Source organism: Salmo trutta, chromosome 12, assembly GCF_901001165.1.
Source record: "Salmo trutta chromosome 12, fSalTru1.1, whole genome shotgun sequence".
Lineage (NCBI taxonomy): Eukaryota > Metazoa > Chordata > Actinopteri > Salmoniformes > Salmonidae > Salmo > Salmo trutta.
This window is the reverse complement of record NC_042968.1, coordinates 85019436-85043202: the sequence shown is the minus strand read 5'-3', so window position 1 is coordinate 85043202 and position 23767 is coordinate 85019436. Positions and strand designations below refer to the sequence as shown.

At 45.3% G+C, this 23767-nt stretch overlaps 1 protein-coding gene across 2 annotated transcripts; it reads left to right on the top strand.

Moving 5' to 3' along the window:
* The first annotated feature begins 311 nt into the window (after window positions 1-311).
* Window positions 312-23488, top strand: LOC115204524 (amyloid-beta A4 precursor protein-binding family B member 3). Of its 2 annotated transcripts, XM_029770173.1 has the most exons (13): window positions 312-503; window positions 12685-12872; window positions 12999-13072; window positions 14867-14918; window positions 18163-18312; window positions 18521-18648; window positions 19485-19490; window positions 21194-21308; window positions 21419-21506; window positions 21642-21725; window positions 22505-22620; window positions 22811-22990; window positions 23255-23488. In XM_029770173.1, the coding sequence occupies exons 1-13, from the start codon at window positions 455-457 to the stop codon at window positions 23480-23482; spliced, it is 1458 nt and encodes a 485-aa protein (XP_029626033.1). In that variant the 5' UTR covers window positions 312-454; the 3' UTR covers window positions 23483-23488. The 2 variants fall into 2 exon arrangements, with proteins under 2 accessions (XP_029626033.1, XP_029626034.1); XM_029770174.1 differs by lacking the exon at window positions 19485-19490.
* The last annotated feature ends 279 nt before the right edge of the window (window positions 23489-23767 follow it).

Sequence of the window (23767 nt, the reverse complement as noted above, 5' to 3'; positions counted from 1 at the left end):
TAAAGAAAGAGAGAGAGAGATATCATCAAAACAGAGAGGGATATTTTCAAGACAGAGAGAGACCATCAAGACATTGAGAGATCATCAATACAGAGAGAAAGAGAGAGATTATCAATACAGAGAGGGAGATCTTCAAGACAGAGATAAACCTCTTCAAGACAAAGAGGGAGAACTTCAAGACAGAGAGGGAGAACTTCAAGACAGAGATAAAGCTCTTCAAGACAGAGAGCGAGATCATCAAGACAGAGAGGGAGAAGGGATTATATTTTCATAGCTTTTACTCAGAGTGCTGGCCAGGGCTTGCACAGAGAGGAAGAGAGAGGAGAGAGTGACACAGACGGAGATAGAGAGTGGAGTGAAGATTTTAATCCTCTTGGCGTGCGAGTGTGTCCCTGGCTGCTTGGAATGTGTTGCCGCTAACCCGGGGGCCAGGACGGAAGGAACAACTCTCACCATGCTGGGGAAGGATTACATGCTCGCCATCATCATAGTCAATTATGACGGTGAGTAGGCTACACCCACACACACACACACACACACACACACACACACACACACACACCGTCCTGGGCTCCTCCAGACTTTTTTCTCTTATCCCTCGTTCCTCCGAGGAAGTGGAGGAGAAGAGGAGGAGTGAGTTAGTGTTGGTCTGTAGGTGTGAGCTGATTAAAGCCAGCCAGGTATTCTGTCCCACAAACACTGAAGAGTGATTCTTGGCGATACATGTACAGTTTAACTATGAAGAGTGATCATGGAAATACAATGTTTATGAAGACTGAGTTAGATGATTGTGGGTTTGTTGAGAGGTCAGGTAGTGAACTATAGTGCCTCTGTTAGACAAAGAACATGTGGATCTATGAATGTTTTGTATTTAGCTTTGTATTAAAGATAAGAATGATGATGGTGGGCATTTCACTAGCAGCGATGTATCAGGGATGTATGTTGCTTCTGAGAAGTTTCATATATCACAGTGTTACTAGCTGGTCTTGCTCAAAGCATTGGATCATAAGTCCCTCTCTCTTTCTCTCTCTCTCTCGACAATTCACAGTTTTCCCTTGCAATACCAAACGTCTGTCTAGTGAGTCCAGTCTGCAACGTGGTCCTTGAGGGCCTACCTACATGGATTCACAGGATGGCTGCTTAAAATTCTGTGCATCCGTATGTTTACCGCTGATCTTCATGTAATTCTTGGATTTTGTGGTATTAAAATATATCATGCCATGATTTTGAAATGTGTTTGGAAGATTGTTTAGGTGAGTTTAGTCTCATTTTCTGTCCGACTTAGTGTCCCTCACCCTCCCCACACACAGTAAACAAATACCAGCGCAGAGATGCTATTTATAGAGGACAGGCTGTGTTGTTCACCTGGGTGACTGTGTGGGTTGCCATGTGACTTTGTGTTGTCTTGGTAACTGTTGCCCTCCTGGTGTAAGGAGCGGCTGTCAGCTAGTATATTATTGGGAGTATTGGATCGGACAGTAGCCAGTTAGCACAGTGTTTTGTTGTAAGCACAAAGGAGAGTGGAGTCAATGGAGAGTCAATAATGTTTGATGACTAAAACATTGATATTACATTTAATGATTTATTCTACGGTGTGTTATTGTAGTAATGATGAATTAAATGTCAAATCCAAAACATATTGGTGAGCAACAGCATTGTTAATATCCTCTTAGTAGGCTATAGAAGGCTTGTCCCTCTGTTGTTAAACCTTGTTTGTTATGAACTTTTCCCTCATTCATAAGAAAAAACACCACCGGTTCCTCAAATAAAGCATCTGTCTAAACTGAGTATGTCATTGCTCCCAAAATAACTCTCTTTGAAAGAGGGGGAGGGAGAGAGGGAGAGTGGGGAGAGAGCGAGAAGGCATCATACTTATGCTGGGCACGATAAACAGGATCACGCTGTGTCAATACTAGTACAGTTTGTTAGAAAATAGTCTCTGCAATAGTAGCCTAATGTTAGTGTAGTATACACATCGTCCTGCTATTGTTCTGTGTAAGCAAGGGTTTTGGTGATGGATTACTTAACTGGTAAATCCAATGTAAAAACTTTGTATATTGCCGAGTTAAGGAAAAACCCTTTATATGATGGAGAGTTTGGGTGTGTGTGTGACTGTGTGTTGGAGGGGGTTAGGGTGTGGAATGGAGTACTGATAGAACCCTGTGGAACATAAAACTGGTCCCATATCTGTACAGTTTGTGCTTTAACCAACTTCATGTGACTTTCATTGTCATGCCACGTATGGGTTGGGTTGGTCCCTGATTCAGTGCTGAATCTCAGATTGATGTTGTGATTCAGTCTGGCCCATAATCCCTCTGGCAGATAGAGCCTAGCTCTGACCTTGCACAGCTGGGATTACTCTCTGTCTCTCTCTCTCCTCCAGATGTACCTCTCTCTCTCTCTCTCTCTCTCTCTCTCTCTCTCCTCCAGATGTACCCCTCTCTCTCTCTTTCTCTCTCTCTCTTTCTCTCTCTCTCTCTCTCTCTCTCTCTCTCTCTCTCTCTCTCTCTCTATCTCCTCCAGATGTACCCCTCTCTCTCTCTCTCTCTCTCTCTCTCTCTCTCCTCCAGATGTACCTCTCTCTCTCTCCTCCAGATGTACCTCTCTCTCTCTCTCTCTCTCTCTCTCTCTCTCTCTCCTCCAGATGTACCTCTCACTCTCTCTCTGTCCTCCAGATGTACCTATTTCTCTCTCTCTCTCCTCCAGATGTACCCCTCTCTCTCTCTCTCTCTCTCTCTCTCCTCCAGATGTACCCCTCTCTCTCTCTCCTCCAGATGTACCTCTCTCTCTCCTCCAGATGTACCCCCCTCTCTCTCTCTCTCTCTCTCTCTCTCCTCCAGATGTACCTCTCTCTCTCTTCCAGATGTACCTCTCTCCCTCTCTCTTCCAGATGTACCTCTCTCTCTCTCTCTCCTCCAGATGTACCTCTCACTCTCTCTCTGTCCTCCAGATGTACCTATTTCTCTCTCTCTCTCCTCCAGATGTACCTCTCTCTCTCTCTCTCTCTCTCTCTCTCTCTCTCTCTCCTCCAGATGTACCCCTCTCTCTCTCTCTCTCTCTCTCTCTCTCTCTCTCTCTCTCTCCTCCAGATGTACCCCTCTCTCTCTCTCCTCCAGATGTACCTCTCTCTCTCTCCTCCAGATGTACCTCTCTCTCTCCTCCAGATGTACCCCCCTCTCTCTCTCTCTCTCTCTCTCTCTCTCTCCTCCAGATGTACCTCTCTCCCTCTCTCTTCCAGATGTACCTCTCTCTCTCTCTCTCTCCTCCAGATGTACCTCTCACTCTCTCTCTCTCCTCCAGATGTACCTCTCTCTCTCCTCCAGATGTACCTCTCTCTCTCTCTCTCTCCTCCAATGTACCTCTCTCTCTCTCCTCCAGATGTACCTCTCACTCTCTCGCTCTCCTCCAGATGTACCTCTCTCTCTCTCTCCTCCAAATGTACCTCTCACTCTCTTTCTCTCCTCCAGATGTACCTCTCTCACTCTCTCTCTCTCCTCCAGATGTACCTCTCACTCTCTCCTTCAGATGTACCTCTCACTCTCTCTCTCTCTCCTCCAGATGTACCTCTCACTCTCTTTCTCTCCTCCAGATGTACCTCTCACTCTCTCTCTCTCCTCCAGATGTACCTCTCTCTCTCTCCTCCAGATGTACCTCTCTCTCTCTCCTCCAGATGTACCTCTCTCTCTCTCTCTCTCCTCCAGATGTACCTCTCACTCTCTCTCTCTCCTCCAGATGTACCTCTCTCTCTCTCCTCTCCTCCAGATGTACCTCTCACTCTCTCTCTCTCCTCCAGATGTACCTCTCACTCTCTCCTCTCCTCCAGATGTACCTCTCTCTCTCTCTCCTCCAGATGTACCTCTCTCTCTCTCTCCTCCAGATGTACCTCTCTCTCTCTCTCTCCTCCAGATGTACCTCTCACTCTCTCGCTCTCCTCCAGATGTACCTCTCTCTCTCTCTCCTCCAGATGTACCTCTCACTCTCTTTATCTCCTCCAGATGTACCTCTCACTCTCTCTCTCTCCTCCAGATGTACCTCTCACTCTCTCTCTCTCTCTCCTCCAGATGTACCTCTCACTCTCTTTCTCTCCTCCAGATGTTCCTCTCACTCTCTCTCTCCTCCAGATGTTCCTCTCACTCTCTCTCTCCTCCAGATGTACCTCTCTCTCTCTCCTCCAGATGTACCTCTCTCTCTCTCTCCTCCAGATGTACCTCTCACTCTCTCTCTCTCCTCCAGATGTACCTCTCTCTCTCTCCTCTCCTCCAGATGTACCTCTCACTCTCTCTCTCTCCTCCAGATGCACCTCTCTCTCTCTCCTCCAGATGTACCTCTCTTTCTCTCTCTCTCCTCCAAATGTACCTCTCTCTCTCTCTTTTCCAAATGTACCTCTCTCTCTCTCTCCTCCAGATGTACCTCTCACTCTCTCTCTCTCCTCCAGATGTACCTCTCACTCTCTCTCTCTCCTCCAGATGTACCTCTCTCTCTCTCCTCCAGATGTACCTCTCTCTCTCTCTCTCTCTCTCCTCCAGATGTACCTCTCTCTCTCCTCCAGATGTACCTCTCGATCTCTCTCTCCTCCAGATGTACCTCTCTCTCTCTCTCTCTCTTCCAGATATACCTCTCTCTCTCCTCCAGATATACCTCTCTCTCTCTCTCCTCCAGATGTACCTCTCTCTCTCTCTCCTCCAGATGTACCTCTCTCTCTCTCTCTCTCCTCCAGATGTACCTCTCACTCTCTCTCTCTCCTCCAGATGTACCTCTCACTCTCTCTATCTCCTCCAGATGTACCTCTCTCTCTCTCTCTCTCTCTCTCTCTCTCTCTCCTCCAGATGTACCTCTCTCTCTCTCCTCCAGATGTACCTCTCTCTCTCTCTGCAGTTGATCATATTGCTGTTATTTATAGTCTCCCCTTAATTCTTTCTTTGCATAATGACATTTCTTGTCTCTAGTCTACAGCAGGGTGTTTTCTTACATTGTTACAGTATAAACATATTCTGTTATTTTGATCTAATTTTAAGCATCGCTCTCAGTGGAGACTGCTGAGGGGAGGACGGCTCATAATAATGGATGAAATGGAGTCAATGGAGTGGTATCAAACACATCAGAGATGTGGTTTTCATGTGTTTGATACCACTCCATTGACTCCATTTCATCCATTATTATGAGCCGTCCTCCCCTCACCAGCCTCCACTGCTCTCGTTTATAAATCCCATTACCCCTCAATGTTCCATTTGTTAAGCTGTCCCAGTCCGTCATTCCCCATTCGGTTGTGTAAGGGGTAGTTCAGGGCAGAGAGGAAGATGAGAGCTACCCGACTGCAATCACTGCTTAATTACAGCTGTTTACAGCCTTGTGGGGAGCTCAGTCTTCATTGGCCATTTGGGAGTTATTTGGTAACAGGCTCAGTCCAAACGTGTGTTGAGTGACTCCAGTGTGTATCTGCATCTAGATTAGATAGGCCAGGATTTATTTTGGTGACTGGTGTCATCAGTGGCAATGCCAAGGGGGTGAGGACCGTACTGTACTCCTCCATGAAGTCACTGCATCCTTACATCCACTAGTCTCAAAGGAGACCTGAGGTATTTGAACGAGGTCCACGAGTAAATAAAGCCTGCCAAAATTGATGAAGCAAGATACCTGGGAACACTTCTCAAGTGCAGGCTGGCATCCATTACTGCACAGTAGGAAAGGCAATGCTGACAAAGCTATGGTTGACGGCGCATAGAGGACTAGCTAGTTTCTGCCGGTACCGGGAATATCAGTCACATTCATCCTCATGCATCAATCTAATGTACATGTACAGCTCACACAACAATATCACGTGAAATCTCTCTACCCCGTTTAGCTTATTTGATTAGCTGATTTAGAGAAGTAGTTGCTATAGGAACTGATCACGCATTGCAGACTCACTCTCTGGGATTCATCAATAATTCACTAACATCATCTCTCTGTTTCTGTCCCTCTCTGTCTCCGTCTCTGTCTCCCTCTCTCTCTCTCTCTCTCTGTCTCTCTCTTTCTCTCTCTCTCTCTCTCTCTCTCTCTCTCTCTCTCTCTCTCTCTCTCTCCCTCCCTCCGTCTCCCAAAAGTTCACACTTTCCCCAGTGTGCATTCTGCTCTCTACTCCCAACACTAGAGGAAGAAATGCAAGGGTAGCTTTCCTTCTGTGTGATTGGAACATTAACCACCCTATCACCTTCCAGGACAGAGGCCTCAGTTCTACAATGGGAGGACGTAATGGAGGCTTCACTGACATCAGATAATTCAATTTTTCGGTAGAACAAAAGCCATGATATATAGAGAAGATTATAAACTTGGTGAAAATAGCATGATAAGGGCATTACTTTAGAGATCACCATTTGAAATGGCCAACTGAAATGGCCAAGTATTACTCTCCTGTATCATTAGTGTTGAGAGAATACACCAATACTTCATGGACTTCATGGACTCCACTATTCAATAGAAAGTCTTCTGAGTAAGGAAAGCCATTACAGATCCATGCAAACAGTAAACAAGGGCTATTTTGTGTATTGTGTCAACATCCAAAAAAGGTTTAATCAATACTACTCACTTACCATGGGAATTAAATGCACAGCACATTGAATCTGTTATTGGAAATCATTTTACAGTGGAGACTGGTTGAGAACAGGGTACTGGGTGGAAGCCGGCTAGTGGTGACTGTTTAACAGTCTGATGGCCTGGAGATAGAAGCTGTTTCTTAGCCTTTGGAACAGAGTCTCCCATAGAGATGGATTCATTGGAATAGAGTCTCTCATAATCTCCCATAGAGATGGATTCATTGGAATAGAGTCTCTCATAGTCTCCCATAGAGATGGAGCCAGTGGAACAGTCTCTCATAGTCTCCCATAGAGATGGAGCCAGTGGAACAGTCTCTCATAGTCTCCCATAGAGATGGAGCCAGTGGAACAGTCTCCCATAGAGATGGAGCCAGTGGAACAGTCTCTCATAGTCTCCCATAGAGATGGAGCCATTGGAACAGTCTCTCATAATCTCCCATAGAGAACAGAAAAGCTGGACACTCACTCTGTACAGAAGTCAGTCAGAGAGGTATGATGATGCTATCTCGGAGAGGATTGGTGCCACTATCTTGGTGAATGAGGACAGTTGCAGGAAGATGGTGATTCACTGTTTTGGATTGAGGTATTGTAATATGAGGATTATGCATCATCAGCCCTGGTGTCAGGTTATATAATACCAAATACCTTGGCATAAGCTACAAATTCAGCGTAGCAGTAAGAATCCAGCGTAGCAGTAAGCAGTGTATCAGTAGGAACTCAGCGTAGCAGTAAGAGATCAGTTTAGCAGTAAGCAGCGTAGCAGTAAGAACTCAGCGTAGCATTAAGAACCCAGCGTAGCAGTAAGAACCCAGCGTAGTAGTAAGAACCCAGCGTAGCAGTAAGAACCCAGCGTAGCAGTAAGAACCCAGCGTAGCAGTAAGCAGTGTATCAGTAGGAACTCAGCGTAGCAGTAAGAGATCAGTTTAGCAGTAAGCAGCGTAGCAGTAAGAACTCAGCGTAGCAGTAAGAACCCAGCGTAGCAGTAAGAGATCAGTGTAGCAGTAAGCAGCGTAGCAGTAAGAACTCAGCGTAGCATTAAGAACCCAGCGTAGCAGTAAGAACTCAGCGTAGCAGTAAGAACTCAGCGTAGCAGTAAGAACTCAGTGTAGCAGTAAGCAGTGTATCAGTAAGAACCCAGCGTAGCAGTAAGAACTCAGCGTAGCAGTAAGAACTCAGTGTAGCAGTAAGAACTCAGCGTAGCAGTAAGAACTCAGCGTAGCAGTAAGAACTCAGCGTAGCAGTAAGAACTCAGCGTAGCAGTAAGAACTCAGCGTAGCAGTAAGAACTCAGCGTAGCAGTAAGAACTCAGCGTAGCAGTAAGAACTCAGCGTAGCAGTAAGAACTCAGCGTAGCAGTAAGAACTCAGTGTAGCAGTAAGAACTCAGCGTAGCAGTAAGCAGTGTATCAGTAGGAACTCAGCGTAGCAGTAAGAGATCAGTTTAGCAGTAAGTAGCGTAGCAGTAAGAACTCAGCGTAGCAGTAAGAACTCAGCGTAGCAGTAAGAACCCAGCGTAGTAGTAAGAACCCAGCGTAGCAGTAAGAACCCAGCGTAGCAGTAAGAGAACAGTTTAGCAGTAAGCAGCGTAGCATTAAGAACTCAGCGTAGCATTAAGAACCCAGCGTAGCAGTAAGAGATCAGTTTAGCAGTAAGCAGCGTAGCAGTAGGAACTCAGCGTAGCAGTAAGAACTCAGCGTAGTAGTAAGAACTCAGCGTAGCAGTAAGAGATCAGTTTAGCAGTAAGCAGCGTATCAGTAGGAACTCAGCGTAGCAGTAAGAACCCAGCGTAGCAGTAAGCAGTGTATCAGTAGGAACTCAGCGTAGCAGTAAGAGATCAGTTTAGCAGTAAGCAGCGTAGCAGTAAGAACTCAGCGTAGCAGTAAGCAGCGTAGCAGTAAGAACCCAGCGTAGCAGTAAGAACTCAGCGTAGCAGTAAGAACTCAGCGTAGCAGTAAGAACTCAGTGTAGCAGTAAGAGATCAGTTTAGCAGTAAGCAGCGTAGCAGTAAGAACTCAGCGTAGCAGTAAGAACTCAGCGTAGCAGTAAGAACTCAGTGTAGCAGTAAGCAGCGTAGCAGTAAGAACCCAGCGAAGCAGTAAGCAGTGTATCAGTAGGAACTCAGCGTAGCAGTAAGAGATCAGTTTAGCAGTAAGCAGCGTAGCAGTAAGAACCCAGCGAAGCAGTAAGAACTCAGCGTAGCAGTAAGAGATCAGTTTAGCAGTAAGCAGCGTAGCAGTAAGAGATCAGTTTAGCAGTAAGCAGCGTAGCAGTAAGAACCCAGCGTAGCAGTAAGAACCCAGCGTAGCAGTAAGAACCCAGCGTAGCAGTAAGAACCCAGAATAGCAGTAAGAACCCAACGTAGCAGTAAGAACTTAGCGTAGCAGTAAGAACTCAGCGTAGCAGTAAGTGCTCATTTTAGCAGTAAGAACCCAGCGTAGCAGTAAGAACCCAGCGTAGCAGTAAGAACCCAGCGTAGCAGTAAGAACTCAGCGTAGCAGTAAGAACTCAGCGTAGCAGTAAGAACCCAGCGTAGCAGTAAGTGCTCATTTTAGCAGTAAGAACCCAACGTAGCAGTAAGAACTCAGCGTAGCAGTAAGAACTCACCGTAGCACTCAGCGTAGAACCCAGCGTAGCAGTAAGAACCTGTCTCCCACCTGTGCATCAGGGATTAGGACTAGGCCTCATCACACAGACTCAGGATTAGGACTAGGCTACATCACACAGTCATGATTAGGACTAGGCTACATCATACAGACTCAGGATTAGGACTAGGCTCTACATCACACAGACTCAGGATTAAGACTAGGCTACATCACACAGACTCAGGATTAGGACTAGGCTACATCACACAGACTCAGGATTAGGACTAGGCTACATCACACAGACTCAGGATTAGGACTAGGCTACATCACACAGTCATGATTAGGACTAGGCTACATCATACAGACTCCGGATTAGGACTAGGCTCTACATCACACAGACTCAGGATTAGGACTAGGCTACATCACACAGACTCAGGATTAGGACTAGGCTACATCACACAGTCATGATTAGGACTAGGCTACATCATACAGACTCCGGATTAGGACTAGGCTACATCATACAGACTCCGGATTAGGACTAGGCTACATCATACAGACTCAGGATTAGGGCTAGGCTACATCACACAGACTCAGGATTAGGACTAGGCTCTACATCACACAGACTCAGGATTAGGACTAGGCTACATCACACAGAATCAGGATTAGGACTAGGTTCTTCATGACTCAGGATTAGGACTAGGTTCTACATCACACAGACTCAGGATTAGGACTAGGCTCTACATCACACAGACTCAGGATTAGGACTAGGCTCTACATCACACAGACTCAGGATTAGGACTAGGCTACATCACAAAGACTCAGGATTAGGACTAAGCTCTACATCACACAGACTCAGGATTAGTACTAGGCTCTACATCACACAGACTCAGGATTAGGACTAGGCGACATCACACAGACTCAGGATTAGGACTAGGCTTCATTACACAGACTCAGGATTAGGACTAGGCTACATCACACAGACTCAGGATTAGGACTAGGCTACATCACACAGACTCAGGATTAGGACTAGGCTCTACATCACACAGACTCAGGATTAGGACTAGGCTACATCCCACAGAGCCATTTTTCTGATCTCAAGGAGCAGAATTGGGAGGAAAGGCTATATACAGCCTCAGCCATTGTGATATACAGTAATGGTTGGTGACAAGTATACTTGGTACATAGTAAACCTACTGGATTGTAATGTACAATTATATTTTAAAGCAGAAAATATCCATTCCTTTAGAACTGTCATGCACTACTATGTCTCACTGATGCTAGTTCTTAGAATCCCTCCCTGTATGACTCATTGGTAATAACATGGGAGAAGGCAGGCTAAGATGGGAGAATTCTGTGGGAGAAGGCAGACTAAGATGGGAGAACTCTGTGGGAGAAGACTGACTAAGATGGGAGAACTCTGGGAGAAGGCAGACTAAGATGGGAGAACTCTGTGGGAGAAGACTGACTAAGATGGGAGAACTCTGGGAGAAGGCAGACTACATTAAGAAAACTGTCGGAGAAGGCAGGCTAAGATGGGAGAATTCTGTGGGAGAAGGCAGACTAAGATGGGAGAATTCTGTGGGAGAAGGCAGACTAAGATGGGAGAACTCTGTGGGAGAAGGCAGGCTAAAATAGGAGAACTCTGTGGGAGAAGGCAGGCTCAGGTGGGAGAACTCTGTGGGAGAAGGCAGGCTAAGATGGGAGAACTCTGTGGGAGAAGGCAGGCTAAAATAGGAGAACTCTGTGGGAGAAGGCAGGCTCAGGTGGGAGAACTCTGTGGGAGAAGGCAGACTAAGATGGGAGAACTCTGTGGGAGAAGGCAGGCTAAAATAGGAGAACTCTGTGGGAGAAGGCAGGCTCAGGTGGGAGAACTCTGTGGGAGAAGGCAGGCTCAGGTGGGAGAACTCTGTGGGAGAAGGCAGGCTAAGGTGGGAGAATTCTGTGCCAAATTGTCTCCTCTAGTGGCCATGTTCTCAGGGCTGCGATGAAATATAATTATGCACACAGCTTCATCATCTTCCGGAGATGCTGCACTGACTGACCCATCAATCAGCCAGTGAAATGTGCTGAATAGTGGTGTCATCCAGAGGCTGGTCCGGTCCTTAGCCCCATGCCCAGGAGGCCCGCCTGCCTACCTGCCTGCCTATAAAGCCTGGAGAGTTCTGCCTCCCATCTTTCTCTAACACTGTTGTCTCATTGATTTTCTCTCCCTGAAACAGGGTTCAGCTGATCTGTTCCTGGGTCTAATCTTCTCTTGCTGTCTATCCAAGGGATGCGTGGTGTTGTTTTTCATTCAGACTCAAGGGTGACCAGGGTTAAACAGTGAGATGAATGGGGATGAGATGTACAAGGCATGAAATCATGTAAAATTAGCAATAAATGACAGACCAGACTTGAAGAAAAACTGGCATAAATGGTTTTTGCATGATTGATTTAGCCTCTCTTTGATTTAGCACCTATTTGATTTAGCCTCTCTTTGATTTAGCACCTATTTGATTTAGCACCTATTTGATTTAGCACCTATTTGATTTAGCACCTATTTGATTTAGCCTCTATTTGATTTACCCTCTATTTGATTTAGCCTCTATTTGATTTAGCACCTATTTGATTAAGCACCTATTTGATTTAGCCTCTATTTGATTTAGCACCTATTTGATTTAGCACCTATTTGGTTTAGCCCCTCTTTCTCTCTCATTCTGTGATAACAGCGAGAAAACTGTGGCATGCTGCTGAGAGAGAAACACCCGTGCCCAGGCAAGTTCCTGGTCAAAAGTAGTGCACTACATAGGGAATAGTGTTCCTTTTAGAATGCAGACCTCATGTCACTTCTGACCCACTTCTCGCGTCCTCTCTCTTTTTGTTGTTGTTGTTCACCACTCCATTCACCCAGCTCTCCTTCAAGCCAAGCACATTGAGTTAATGGCAGAATTAGTCCAAACTATATTGAAGTTTCCAAAGAAATCACCCATCGTCTGCTGAACATGTCTTTTTCTCTCCCATCACGTCTTTTAATTTAGTCTTTATGTCTCTACTCCTCTCTGTACATTTTAAATAATTGATCTCCTGATTTACAAATTAATTTGCCCTTCCAAACACAAATCTGTCCCATCGCATATTCAGTGTTAGGGGAAAACAAAGGAGCCGAGCCTCAGACACTAGTTTTGCCAGCCAGCCCTGTGTGATGCAGAGGGACTGTTCTGAATTCTACTCTGGTAATTGGTAGATTTATCATGTGGCCAGAGGATCTCACACGCCCTTCTGTGCGTGTAGCAGGGCCGTGAGAGCAAGGCCAGCCATGGGGCTTACATAGGCTTTAGATTGGGTGAGGCTAATGCTAGATGCCGATGGGATGTAGCCCCCTGTGTACGATGGACCTCAAAGAGCTATGCTATTTATGCTAGAGCCAGCCGCCATTATGAACATAATGAAATATTGACCTGACACTACTGTTACATTTTGACACCAAAATGCACTGTAATATTGGCCATGAGTATTTCTTCGCTAAGATGACTTACTGTTCTGTGTTCTTCAGACAACATCTGGAACGACCCAAGCCTTGATTTGGACTCTGACCTACCGTCAGGGTGGCGCACCATCCGGGACAGCACCGGCACCTATTACTGGCACGTGGCCACTGGCGCCACCCAATGGCAGCACCCATCCTACAGCACTGAGGAGGACCAGAACTCCATCAATGGCATCACTGCCACGGACATCAAGGTTAGGGCTTCAACTTCTAAATAAAGTTCAGTCTCACCGTTTGACTTTGTGTCCTTTATTCGGAATGTGGTGCCATCAGAGAGGAAGGATCACACCTCTAATAATGTCTCTTGTCCTCTTTTCCAGAGCCTGGAGGCTGGGGGCAGACGTGAATCAAGGGCAAGGCTGACAGAGAGCCCATTGGCCTCCATAAATGACAGGTAGTCTTTCAAAATCCTCTGCAGACCCAAACCAACACTCATTCATCTGCGCAAGCCCTGTAGCCTTGTTACTGGGTTATGCTATCCACAGTGGAGTAATGAGTACATTTCAGTTGTGCGATGAAGGTTATTCTACAAGGTGACTGGGTTGATGATGTAATCAAACGAGAGGGTTAGTGTGTTGGATGTATTCTCTCTCTCTCTCTCTCTCTCTCTCTCTCTCTCTCTCTCTCTTAATCTGTTCGATAGCTCCATGGCTCATGATGGCTTCACTGGCCTGGAAATGTGGCAGATCACATATCCCTATGCCTCCTGGAATACTTCCCCCACTATTCCATTCTCTGTGTTCTGATCAGAGGCCTGCCATATTTGTCCCCAGGCTGATAAAGTCAGGAGATTTAGGCCCTAGTTCAGCACCACACTACATCATATCATTATTACAGTTCAGCCATTGTACCATGATCTGAATACATACAAGCGATTAGGGAAAATACTGTTTGATGTAGTTCCTGAGGATGAGTCTTAACCATCTGTGGCACATCTGTGTTCTTAGGTTTCTTTAGCGTAGACGGGTTGGCTGACAAGATCACAAATGCTGCATGCGCATCGATGTGGCCGGAAGCCGTGCTTTGTTATGATTCTGAATGGTCATATCGCTAGCGACAATGAAAGGACCAGCCTTGTGGGGAATCGTAGGTGGCTCGTTTCAGCTTGTATATTTTTATTGATACCATGTTTTGAGGTGTTTTGACTTATGTCATGTCTATGCTAATATGGCTAAAATTCGCTAGCTAACGTTAGCTGTAACGGTGTACTTGAAAGACAACAAGTGCTCATTGTGCAAATGTATTTATGTTTTCAATAAACATTGTAGACTAAATCTAGTTTACACGTTGTCAACATTCTAAGCTAACCCCGTCTGTTTTGCCTTATAGTTGCGCACGCCTCGTTTTTGTTGCTAAACAACCAACCCGTCTACACAGCAAGGTCAAACCTGTTAGGTCAAATGCATCTTAGATCACCTTGATGGTTGTTCATAGGTTCTTTAATATTATGTATAGCTACCTTGCATTTACCATTAAGGGTAAAAGCAGTTAACAATTCAATTATCTGGAGTTATTTTATTTTAGCAGCCCCTTGAGGGGCCCTGTGTCCTGTGTGACATGTAGAGGTTAATGAGCCAACCAATAAACACAGTCCCTTCTGCAGTGGTTGTGTTGAATCAGGATGCATTTGACACAGGGGAGCTTAATGTTCTGTATGGACAGAGATTGTGGAGAATGGTGAAACTCAGTTCACTGAGCGTAGCATCAAGAAATGCATAGGTCTAATAATGGACACTATCTTATCCTGCTCTGCTTCACCAAAGAGTTTAATGGAAAGAGAGGGAGAGTCTTGGGGCCCCTGGTTGCAGGAATAGCAGCCTCTTGGCATTGTCTCCTGTCAGCTGTATCAGGGAGGTAAATGCTAACAACTCCACCTCTGAGTCAGCCAGCGTGAGGGGATCAGAACAGCTCTGTTTATTTTTGATCATCCATGACCCACTCAACAGCTGTTTCCCCATCAAGAGCAGACAGGCAGGCAGCATCAAACAGAAAGGAAGGGCTTTACTTTCAAAGTCAAACACAAACAAACAGATGAACAAAGAACTAGATTATAACATCGTATAATACGCCATACCAAACAGCATCTTACAGGGCAGCAGGGAGGGATGCAGAAAAGGCAACAGCGTAATTTGTGCTGTGGTGGTGGTAATCCTTCATGTCATTTGACTGTTCTGCTAATCTCCCACAGGGTCTCCTGGCAGGACGATTATTTCTGCACCAACATGGATCCTGACTCCAAGGTAGAGTGGGCTTTGATGTTGTCTAAACCATAGAAATACAGTAGAATCCTTAGAACGGGCCTTCACATTTGAGACAAGCCTGTTCTATAGATTACATTTCTATGGCCCAAATCCCTCTTCTTATGCACTCACCAAAACAGCATGTTCTGACAAATAACATCCATACCCAAGACTATTTTCTATAATTTATTATTCAAGGGTTAAAAGGGATCACATTTATAATGTTAGCGTTGATCAATATATTTTTGTTGTTGTTCAGGCTAGGCAGCTCTTAGAGGAATTCATATACCATGTCCGCTAAAAAGATTTGAGAGTCATCTCTTTGAGAGTCAGGCAGGATCAGTATTGATGGACTGTAGATGCAGTATATACATTATATGGCGGCATCATGTTGATATACTGTAGATACTGGACACGCTGTACATTATTATCTAGTCTGAATCATGTTGATATACTGTAGATACTGGACACGCTGTACATTATTATCTAGTCTGAATCATGTTGATATACTGTAGATACTGGACACGCTGTACATTATTATCTAGTCTGAATCATGTTGATATACTGTAGATACTGGATACGCTGTACATTATTATCTAGTCTGAATCATGTTGATATACTGTAGATACTGGACACGCTGTACATTATTATCTAGTCTGAATCATGTTGATATACTGTAGATACTGGACACGCTGTACATTATTATCTAGTCTGAATCATGTTGATATACTGTAGATACTGGACACGCTGTACATTATTATCTAGTCTGAATCATGTTGATATACTGTAGATACTGGACACGCTGTACATATTATCTAGTCTGAATCATGTTGATATACTGTAGATACTGGACACGCTGTACATTATTATCTAGTCTGAATCATGTTGATATACTGTAGATACTGGACACGCTGTACATTATTATCTAGTCTGAATCATGTTGATATACTGTAGATACTGGACACGCTGTACATTATTATCTAGTCTGAATCATGTGATATACTGTAGATACTGGACACGCTGTACATTATTATCTAGTCTGAATCATGTTGATATACTGTAGATACTGGACACGCTGTACATTATTATCTAGTCTGAATCATGTTGATATACTGTAGATACTGGACACGCTGTACATTATTATCTAGTCTGAATCATGTTGATATACTGTAGATACTGGACACGCTGTACATTATTATCTAGTCTGAATCATGTTGATATACTGTAGATACTGGACACGCAGTACATTATTATCTAGTCTGAATCATGTTGATATACTGTAGATACTGGACACGCTGTACATTATTATCTAGTCTGAATCATGTTGATATACTGTAGATACTGGACACGCTGTACATTATTATCTAGTCTGAATCATGTTGATATACTGTAGATACTGGACACGCTGTACATTATTATCTAGTCTGAATCATGTTGATATACTGTAGATACTGGACACGCTGTACATTATTATCTAGTCTGAATCATGTTGATATACTGTAGATACTGGACACGCTGTACATTATTATCTAGTCTGAATCATGTTGATATACTGTAGATACTGGACACGCTGTACATTATTATCTAGTCTGAATCATGTTGATATACTGTAGATACTGGACACGCTGTACATTATTATCTAGTCTGAATCATGTTGATATACTGTAGATACTGGACACGCTGTACATTATTATCTAGTCTGAATCATGTTGATATACTGTAGATACTGGACACGCTGTACATTATTATCTAGTCTGAATCATGTTGATATACTGTAGATACTGGACACGCTGTACATTATTATCTAGTCTGAATCATGTTGATATACTGTAGATACTGGACACGCTGTACATTATTATCTAGTCTGAATCATGTTGATATACTGTAGATACTGGACACGCTGTACATTATTATCTAGTCTGAATCATGTTGATATACTGTAGATACTGGACACGCTGTACATTATTATCTAGTCTGAATCATGTTGATATACTGTAGATACTGGACACGCTGTACATTATTATCTAGTCTGAATCATGTTGATATACTGTAGATACTGGACACGCTGTACATTATTATCTAGTCTGAATCATGTTGATATACTGTAGATACTGGACACGCTGTACATTATTATCTAGTCTGAATCATGTTGATATACTGTAGATACTGGACACGCTGTACATTATTATCTAGTCTGAATCATGTTGATATACTGTAGATACTGGACACACTGTACATTATTATCTAGTTTGAATAGTCTCTGCTTATTCCCTTATCTCTGCCTCCTCCCCACCTCTACCCTCCACTCCTCTCCCTCCTGGGTCTGTTGGCATGGTATGGTGTGGTTCTGTTCATATGGTGTGGTTGTGTTGGCATGGTGTGGTTCTGTTGGTGTGGTGTGCTTGTGCTGGCATGGTGTGGTGTGGTGTGGTTGTGCTGGCATGGTGTGGTGTTGGCATGGTGTGCTGTGGTTGTGCTGGCATGGTGTGGTTCTGTTGGCATGGTGTGATGTGGTTGTGTTGGCATGGTGTGCTGTGGTTGTGTTGGCATGGTGTGGTTCTGTTGGCATGGTGTGATGTGGTTGTGTTGGCATGGTGTGCTGTGGTTGTGTTGGCATGGTGTGGTTCTGTTGGTGTGGTGTGGTTGTGTTGGCATGGTGTGGTGTGGTTGTGCTGGCATGGTGTGGTTGTGTTGGTGTGGTTGTGTTGGCATGGTGTGGTGTGGTTGTGTTGGCATGGACATGGTGTGGTTGTGTTGGCGTGGTGTGGTTGTGTTGGCATGGTGTGGCGTGGTGTTGTTGGTATGGTGTGGTTGTGTTGGCATGGTGTGGTTGTGTCGGCATGGTGTGGTGAGGTTGTGTTGGCGTGGTGTGTTGGTGTGGTTGTGTCGGCATGGTGTGGTTGTGTTGGCATGGACATGGTGTGGTTGTGTTGGTGTGGTGTGGTTGTGTTGGCATGGTGTGGTGTGGTTGTGTTGGCATGGTGTGGTGTGGTTGTGTTGGCATGGTGTGGTGTGGTTGTGTTGGTGTGGTGTGGTTGTGTTGGCATGGTGTGGTTGTGTTGGCATGGTGTGGTGTGGTTGTGTTGGTGTGGTGTGGTTGTGTTGGCATGGTGTGGTGTGGTTGTGTTGGCATGGTGTGGTGTGGTGTGGTTGTGCTGACATGGTGTGGTTGTGTTGGCATGGTGTGATGTGGTTGTGTTGGCATGGTGTGATGTGGTTGTGTTGGTGTGGTTGTGTTGGTCAGTGTTTTGCTGTGCGCTCCCTGGGCTGGGTGGAGATTCCAGAGGAGGAGCTGATCCCGGGGAAGAGCAGTCTGGCTGTCAATAACTGCATCCAGCAGCTGTCCAGCAGCAAGGCAGAGGGCCGCGATGACACACTGGGCGCCTGGGGAGAGGTGAGAAAGGTGACGTGAGGCGGGGTTGAGAGAGTCTTCTCTGTCTTCTCTCCCTGTCCTCTCTGTCCTCCCTTTCCTCTCTGTCCTCTCTGTCCTCCCTGTCTTCTCTTTCCTCCCTGTCCTCCTTGACCTCTGTCCTCTCTGTTCTCCCTGTCTTCTCTCTCATCTCTCCCTGTCCTCTCTGTCCTCTCTCCCTGTCCTCTCCCAGGGCCAGGACATGATGATGGTTCTGAAGAAGGATACCCTCAGCCTGATGGACCCAGTGGACCGCAGCCTTCTCCACTGCCAGCCTATCATTGACATCCGCGTGTGGGGCGTGGGCTGCAACAACGGCAGGTGGGCCAACCTGGGAAACGTATTGGGAAATACTCCCCAGTCCTCTCTCCTTCTCTTTTTGTTATGGTCAGTGTTGATACCTGAAGTTACATGTTTAAATACGGTATAATATGGTGAACCAACTAAGCACAATGCTCTTGGGTTGATGGTCAGGGAAGACTGTTTAAAGTTGTTGTCATTGTTTATACTTGATGACATGGAAATATTCCATTGAGTGAAGAAAGTAAATCATTTATAAATGAGTGTTTTTATATGGGCTATACAGCCTTGGGTTTGGTTGGTGATTCAGCGTAGCAGACATGTCAGGTCTATTGTAGTACACTGGGAGTTGAGTGCATCTGAGGGCAGTTATATTTGGCTCTGTTCTTGCTGGAGAAAATTCAGGCATTGACCTGTTGGCCGTGTCAGTGGTACTACGTCTCAGACGCCGGCTGAGTAGAATAGAATAGCCCTGAGGAAGAGACGTGACAAGGGTAAAGAATTAGAATTTGTTCTTTTTTGTATTTTTTATTTAACCTTTATTTAACTAAGCAAGTCAGTTAAGAACAAACTCATATTTACAATGACGGCCTACCCCGGCCAAACCCAGACGACGCTGGGCCAATTGTGCGCCGCCCTATGGGACTCCCAATCACGGCCGGATGTGATACAGCCTGGATACAGAAGGACTGAAACTAGTGAAAATAAGTCAGTACAGCAGTTCCCAATTGTTACTGACAGTAGGCTATGTTGTATGAGGATCATAGTTATGAAGCAATACAACCGTTTTGTCTCCTAGTTAAGGTAGTTGTAATAATTAACTTTCTTTCTTTTTTAAATGCCACTCATGAAAACAGAGACAGGTAATCACTCTTTTCTTGGTCAACTAATTTTCTGTTGACATGCCATGTGTGACTTTGCCAGCTTGCATCAGGGTCTCAAGAAAAAAGCTCAGTGCTCCAGTAGGTCCGGCGTACTTTCTGTAGTCATGCTGTGTCTTATTGCCTCATCAATAATGTAACATGCTTCTGCTGACATGTTTCTCATGCACGTTCAAAGAAACCCGTCTATTTCTTTTCTCCATTTCTATCGACCGTTATTTCTTACGCAGTGTACAGGTATGTACCAAGCAGTTCTGTCCTTGTCTCACAACAAATGCCCACCCAGCCTTATCTCAGACTGTTGTCTTGCCCTATTCCCAAATGAATACTGCTGATGATTGAGCTATAATGTGAGAATCATAATGGACTATCTTCCTGAGGTAAATTCTGCTCAAACTCCATAATGATTGCATTCCTCTGAGAGCTGAGTGGAGGATGCATCAATGTGTAAATTCATGTAACAGACTTTTCTACAACAGTTGGATGGGCCTTTGTGAAGATAAATGGACAAGAAGAGCTTGCTGGGTCATGTCCAAATGATCAGCTCCCCCGTGCCTTAGCCAAGTCTCCTTTCTGCTGTGCCAACCAGGGTCGAGCTGCACTGTGAGAAATGATCTCCATTTATACCTGGCTTTACTGTATTACACCCCAACAAAAGACATGGCATATTGTCATAAAACAACTCCCGTTCCACTGTGGATGGACTACAGAATATTGTACGCACACACAAACACAAACACACACACACAAACATCTTACCGTTTGTGGACCCACCGCTGATGCCAAAGGGAAGCTCATCTGTTATTCCCTCTGACTCCAGTGTTTTCCCTCAATATTTGAGTTCCTTTCCCAGGCATCAGCACATTCTGGTGTGCCAGAGCTGTGGCCTACATAACATCACTGTTGCTCCTGATCGTTTTAAGTGGGGAAACCCACTGAGGATGTTACAGAGACAATAGAGAGCATTACACCTCGGCAACACTCACCGAGCCATTTCCCATTTAGCAACTGCACATTGGACATAGAACAGTTCTTCATTTACTAACTACGTGTCAGAGAGTTTACAGTACAATGTCAGTTGGGTGCTTTTGCTCTGATATGTGATTACAGGATCAAGATTCTTTAGTCCCTTTCTGATATGAGAACTTGGTGACAGAGCAATACATTCCCTGTCCATGTTGCTTAACGTGCTGAGAACAATGCCTGTCCATATGGATCCTTGGTATTTATAGACCTCTGATATCTGACACTGCCTGGTCCTGTCAGGTCTTGAGGGACGCTGCCTGAGGTCACCCTCCCCCATCTCTTCTAAAATATGAGCCAGAGTAACTGATAGTATCAATGTTAAAAATAGTCTGTGTTGTCTGTCTTCAGTGCTCAGTTGCTTAGTAGACGTTTGATGATTGTGCGCTTGATCAAACTAACTGATGATACTCGCTGGTGCACCGTTAGCTTTAGTTCAGTGTGCTAACGCAGTGACGTAGGACTAGTGCAGAAGATGTGTATTCAATATGGCTTTCAATTCCTTTCCATTCTCAGTCATACTAATGGAATTATATTGTTATACATACAGTACCAGATCACCAGGTGAAGCAGGGAGTCAGCTATCCCCTCCACAATCCAGACCTATAGATAGTGCCTGTACTCTGTGTTAATCTATGCTGTTGTGTTCTGTTCCTTTCCAGAGATTTTGCCTTCGTGGCCAGTGACAAAGACACCTGTATGCTGAAGTGCCATGTGTTTCGCTGTAACGCCCCAGCAAAAACCATCGCCACGGCTTTGCACAAAATGTGCTCAAAGGTAACCACAAAGTGAAGCATAGGAAGTGGTTTAACACCCCTTTAGCCCACCGTGGGAGTTTAGGTTCATTCTAGAGTGAGCCAGTGTGAATGCTGTGTCTGTGTGTCCAGATCATGGCAGAGAAGACCACTAGAAGCCCATCTATGGCCCGCTCCCTCACCATGGCGACCATCTCCCCTGAGGACATGCCACGCCAAGGTACAGTAGTCACAGAGACCTTCAGTTACAGTCTGTAGGGGTTTTCTCAATGGAGCAATGTCCAGTTTATACAAGTTATCAACTCCATAATTTGGTAAATCATATTACTTTTTTATTCTAATTATTTTACTGCAGTGGACTTCCTGGATGCAATGAGGCAGAGGGTGCAGAAGTTTGAGGTTCAGTACATCGGAAACCTGCCCGTCTCCAGGGCAATGGGTACTGTATTCTAATGTAGTCTATTATTAAACTGGAAAAATACCATCAAATTTTTCATCTATTGATTTATTAAACTAGCTCAAAGAAGAGAGACAATCTTCTCCTTCCTATAACAACCTTGAGACTCAACAAGGGAACACAAGATCTGTGATGTCTCATCAACAGATATGGAGGATTAGACAGCAGCCAGGACTCACAGGCATGTTTGAAATTGGGTCTGGATCATTTAAGAGACAGAGGACATCGTCTCATTATTATCAGCAAATGCGCCGATTCACGTTGTGATTGTGAAGCTAGCTGCTAGCGCCCGTTAGCTAGCGCTCAGGGTCACTGTGTCAGTTGGCAGTCCCTCGGTGAGGCGCTGTATTCACTACAGGCTCCAAAACGGTAGCATCCATCAAGGTGCCCTGCCTGCCTGCTGTTAGCTGGACCAGCTGACTGACCGACATAGAGCCGGTCCCAGATGCTTTATGTCTGGGGTATTATGGTCCACTGAGGTGTTCTTAGTAGTAAAGACAAGCCATTTGTCCTCATTTGAGATCACACACCTTTGCTGATCAGCCTATATTTTAACAATCACTGGAAGTTAGGCAAGGAAATCAGTTTGGTACAACGGAAAAGTCCTTGAAACTCTGAGCATGTTCTCTCACAACAGAAAAGAGCAGAGAATACTACTAGAAGCCCATCTATGGTTTTACCTCACTTTTGGAGCCACAACTGTGGCTGTGTTGTTGCTGAAGCAGCTGTATTAAGGTCCTCTATGTGGGATCCTCTGGCAGGTATGGAGGTGCTGAACCGGGCCATAGAGAGCATCATGAACACCTCAGACAGTGACGATTGGGAGCCCATCGTCATCCACATCTCTGACACTGTCCTGTCACTCTGGAAAGGAGAGGTGAGGAGGAGAAATCAGGAAACCTGTAAACCAACCAATGAAATTACTACATTTCTCTGGCTACCTGTTGTTTCTCTCTCTCACTTATTTTTTTTTACCTTGGTCTCGCTCTCTCTCTTTCTCTCCTCTCTGTCTCTCTCTCTCTCGCTCTGTCTTTCTTTCTCTACCTTCTCTATGATTTCTCTTTCAGGATGGAGATGATCCATTTTGGGAATGTCAAGTGCGTTTGCTGACCTTTCTGGGTGTGGGGCATGATACACACACCTTTGCAGTGATAGTGGACGGCGGGACGCAGCGGTTTGAGTGTCATGTTTTCTGGTGTGAGCCAGACGCAGGGATAATCTCTGAGGCTGTGCAGGCTGCGTGCATGGTGAGTCACTTAGTTAGGGGTCACCCTGAAGGATGAAGCACAGTGATGGAGAACTAATGGACAAAATGGCTTCTGTAGGCAAACTGGCATGATAAATACTTGAATTTATACATGCTATCATTGCTGAATGATTAATATTTTAAAGGGAATTGGCAGAGAATGGTAGAGAATGTCATGGAGTCAATGCTCATTTACGGTATCTTTCCAACATGAAAAGTGACATTATGGTCACTGCTTAACATGACTCCATTGTGTCCCCTGCAGGTCCAGTACCAGAAGTGCTTGGTAGCCCAGACTCCACCACCCAGGTCCAAAATGTGGCGGGTGGGTTCCAAGGTGAAGCGGGCCAACTCCATGGACGGCTTCAGTTTTCCATCTCCCCGTCACCAAGGACTGTCCCCGCCCAAGGCTGGCTCCTCCACCACCAAAAAGGGCATGCTGGCGTTTTTTGAGACTTTCAGAAATAAACAGTCAGCCGTTTCCACACCATAGCAACCAGAGAGGGTGGGAGGGGAGGGAGGGAGGGAGGACGGGAGGAAGAGGGAGGGAGGGAGGGAGGGAGGGAAGGGGAGTTGAGTTGAGTAAAGGGGGTAGGGAGGGAGGGAAGGGAGGAAGGGAGGGGGGGGGAAGGGAGGGAAGGAAGGAAGGAAGTAAGGGGAGTTGAGTTGAGTAAAGGGAGGGAACGAAGGGGTTGAGCAAAGGGGGTAGGGAGGGAGTTGAGTAAAGGGAGGGAGCGAAGGGGTTGAGCAAAGGGGGTAGGGAGGGAGTTGAGTAAAG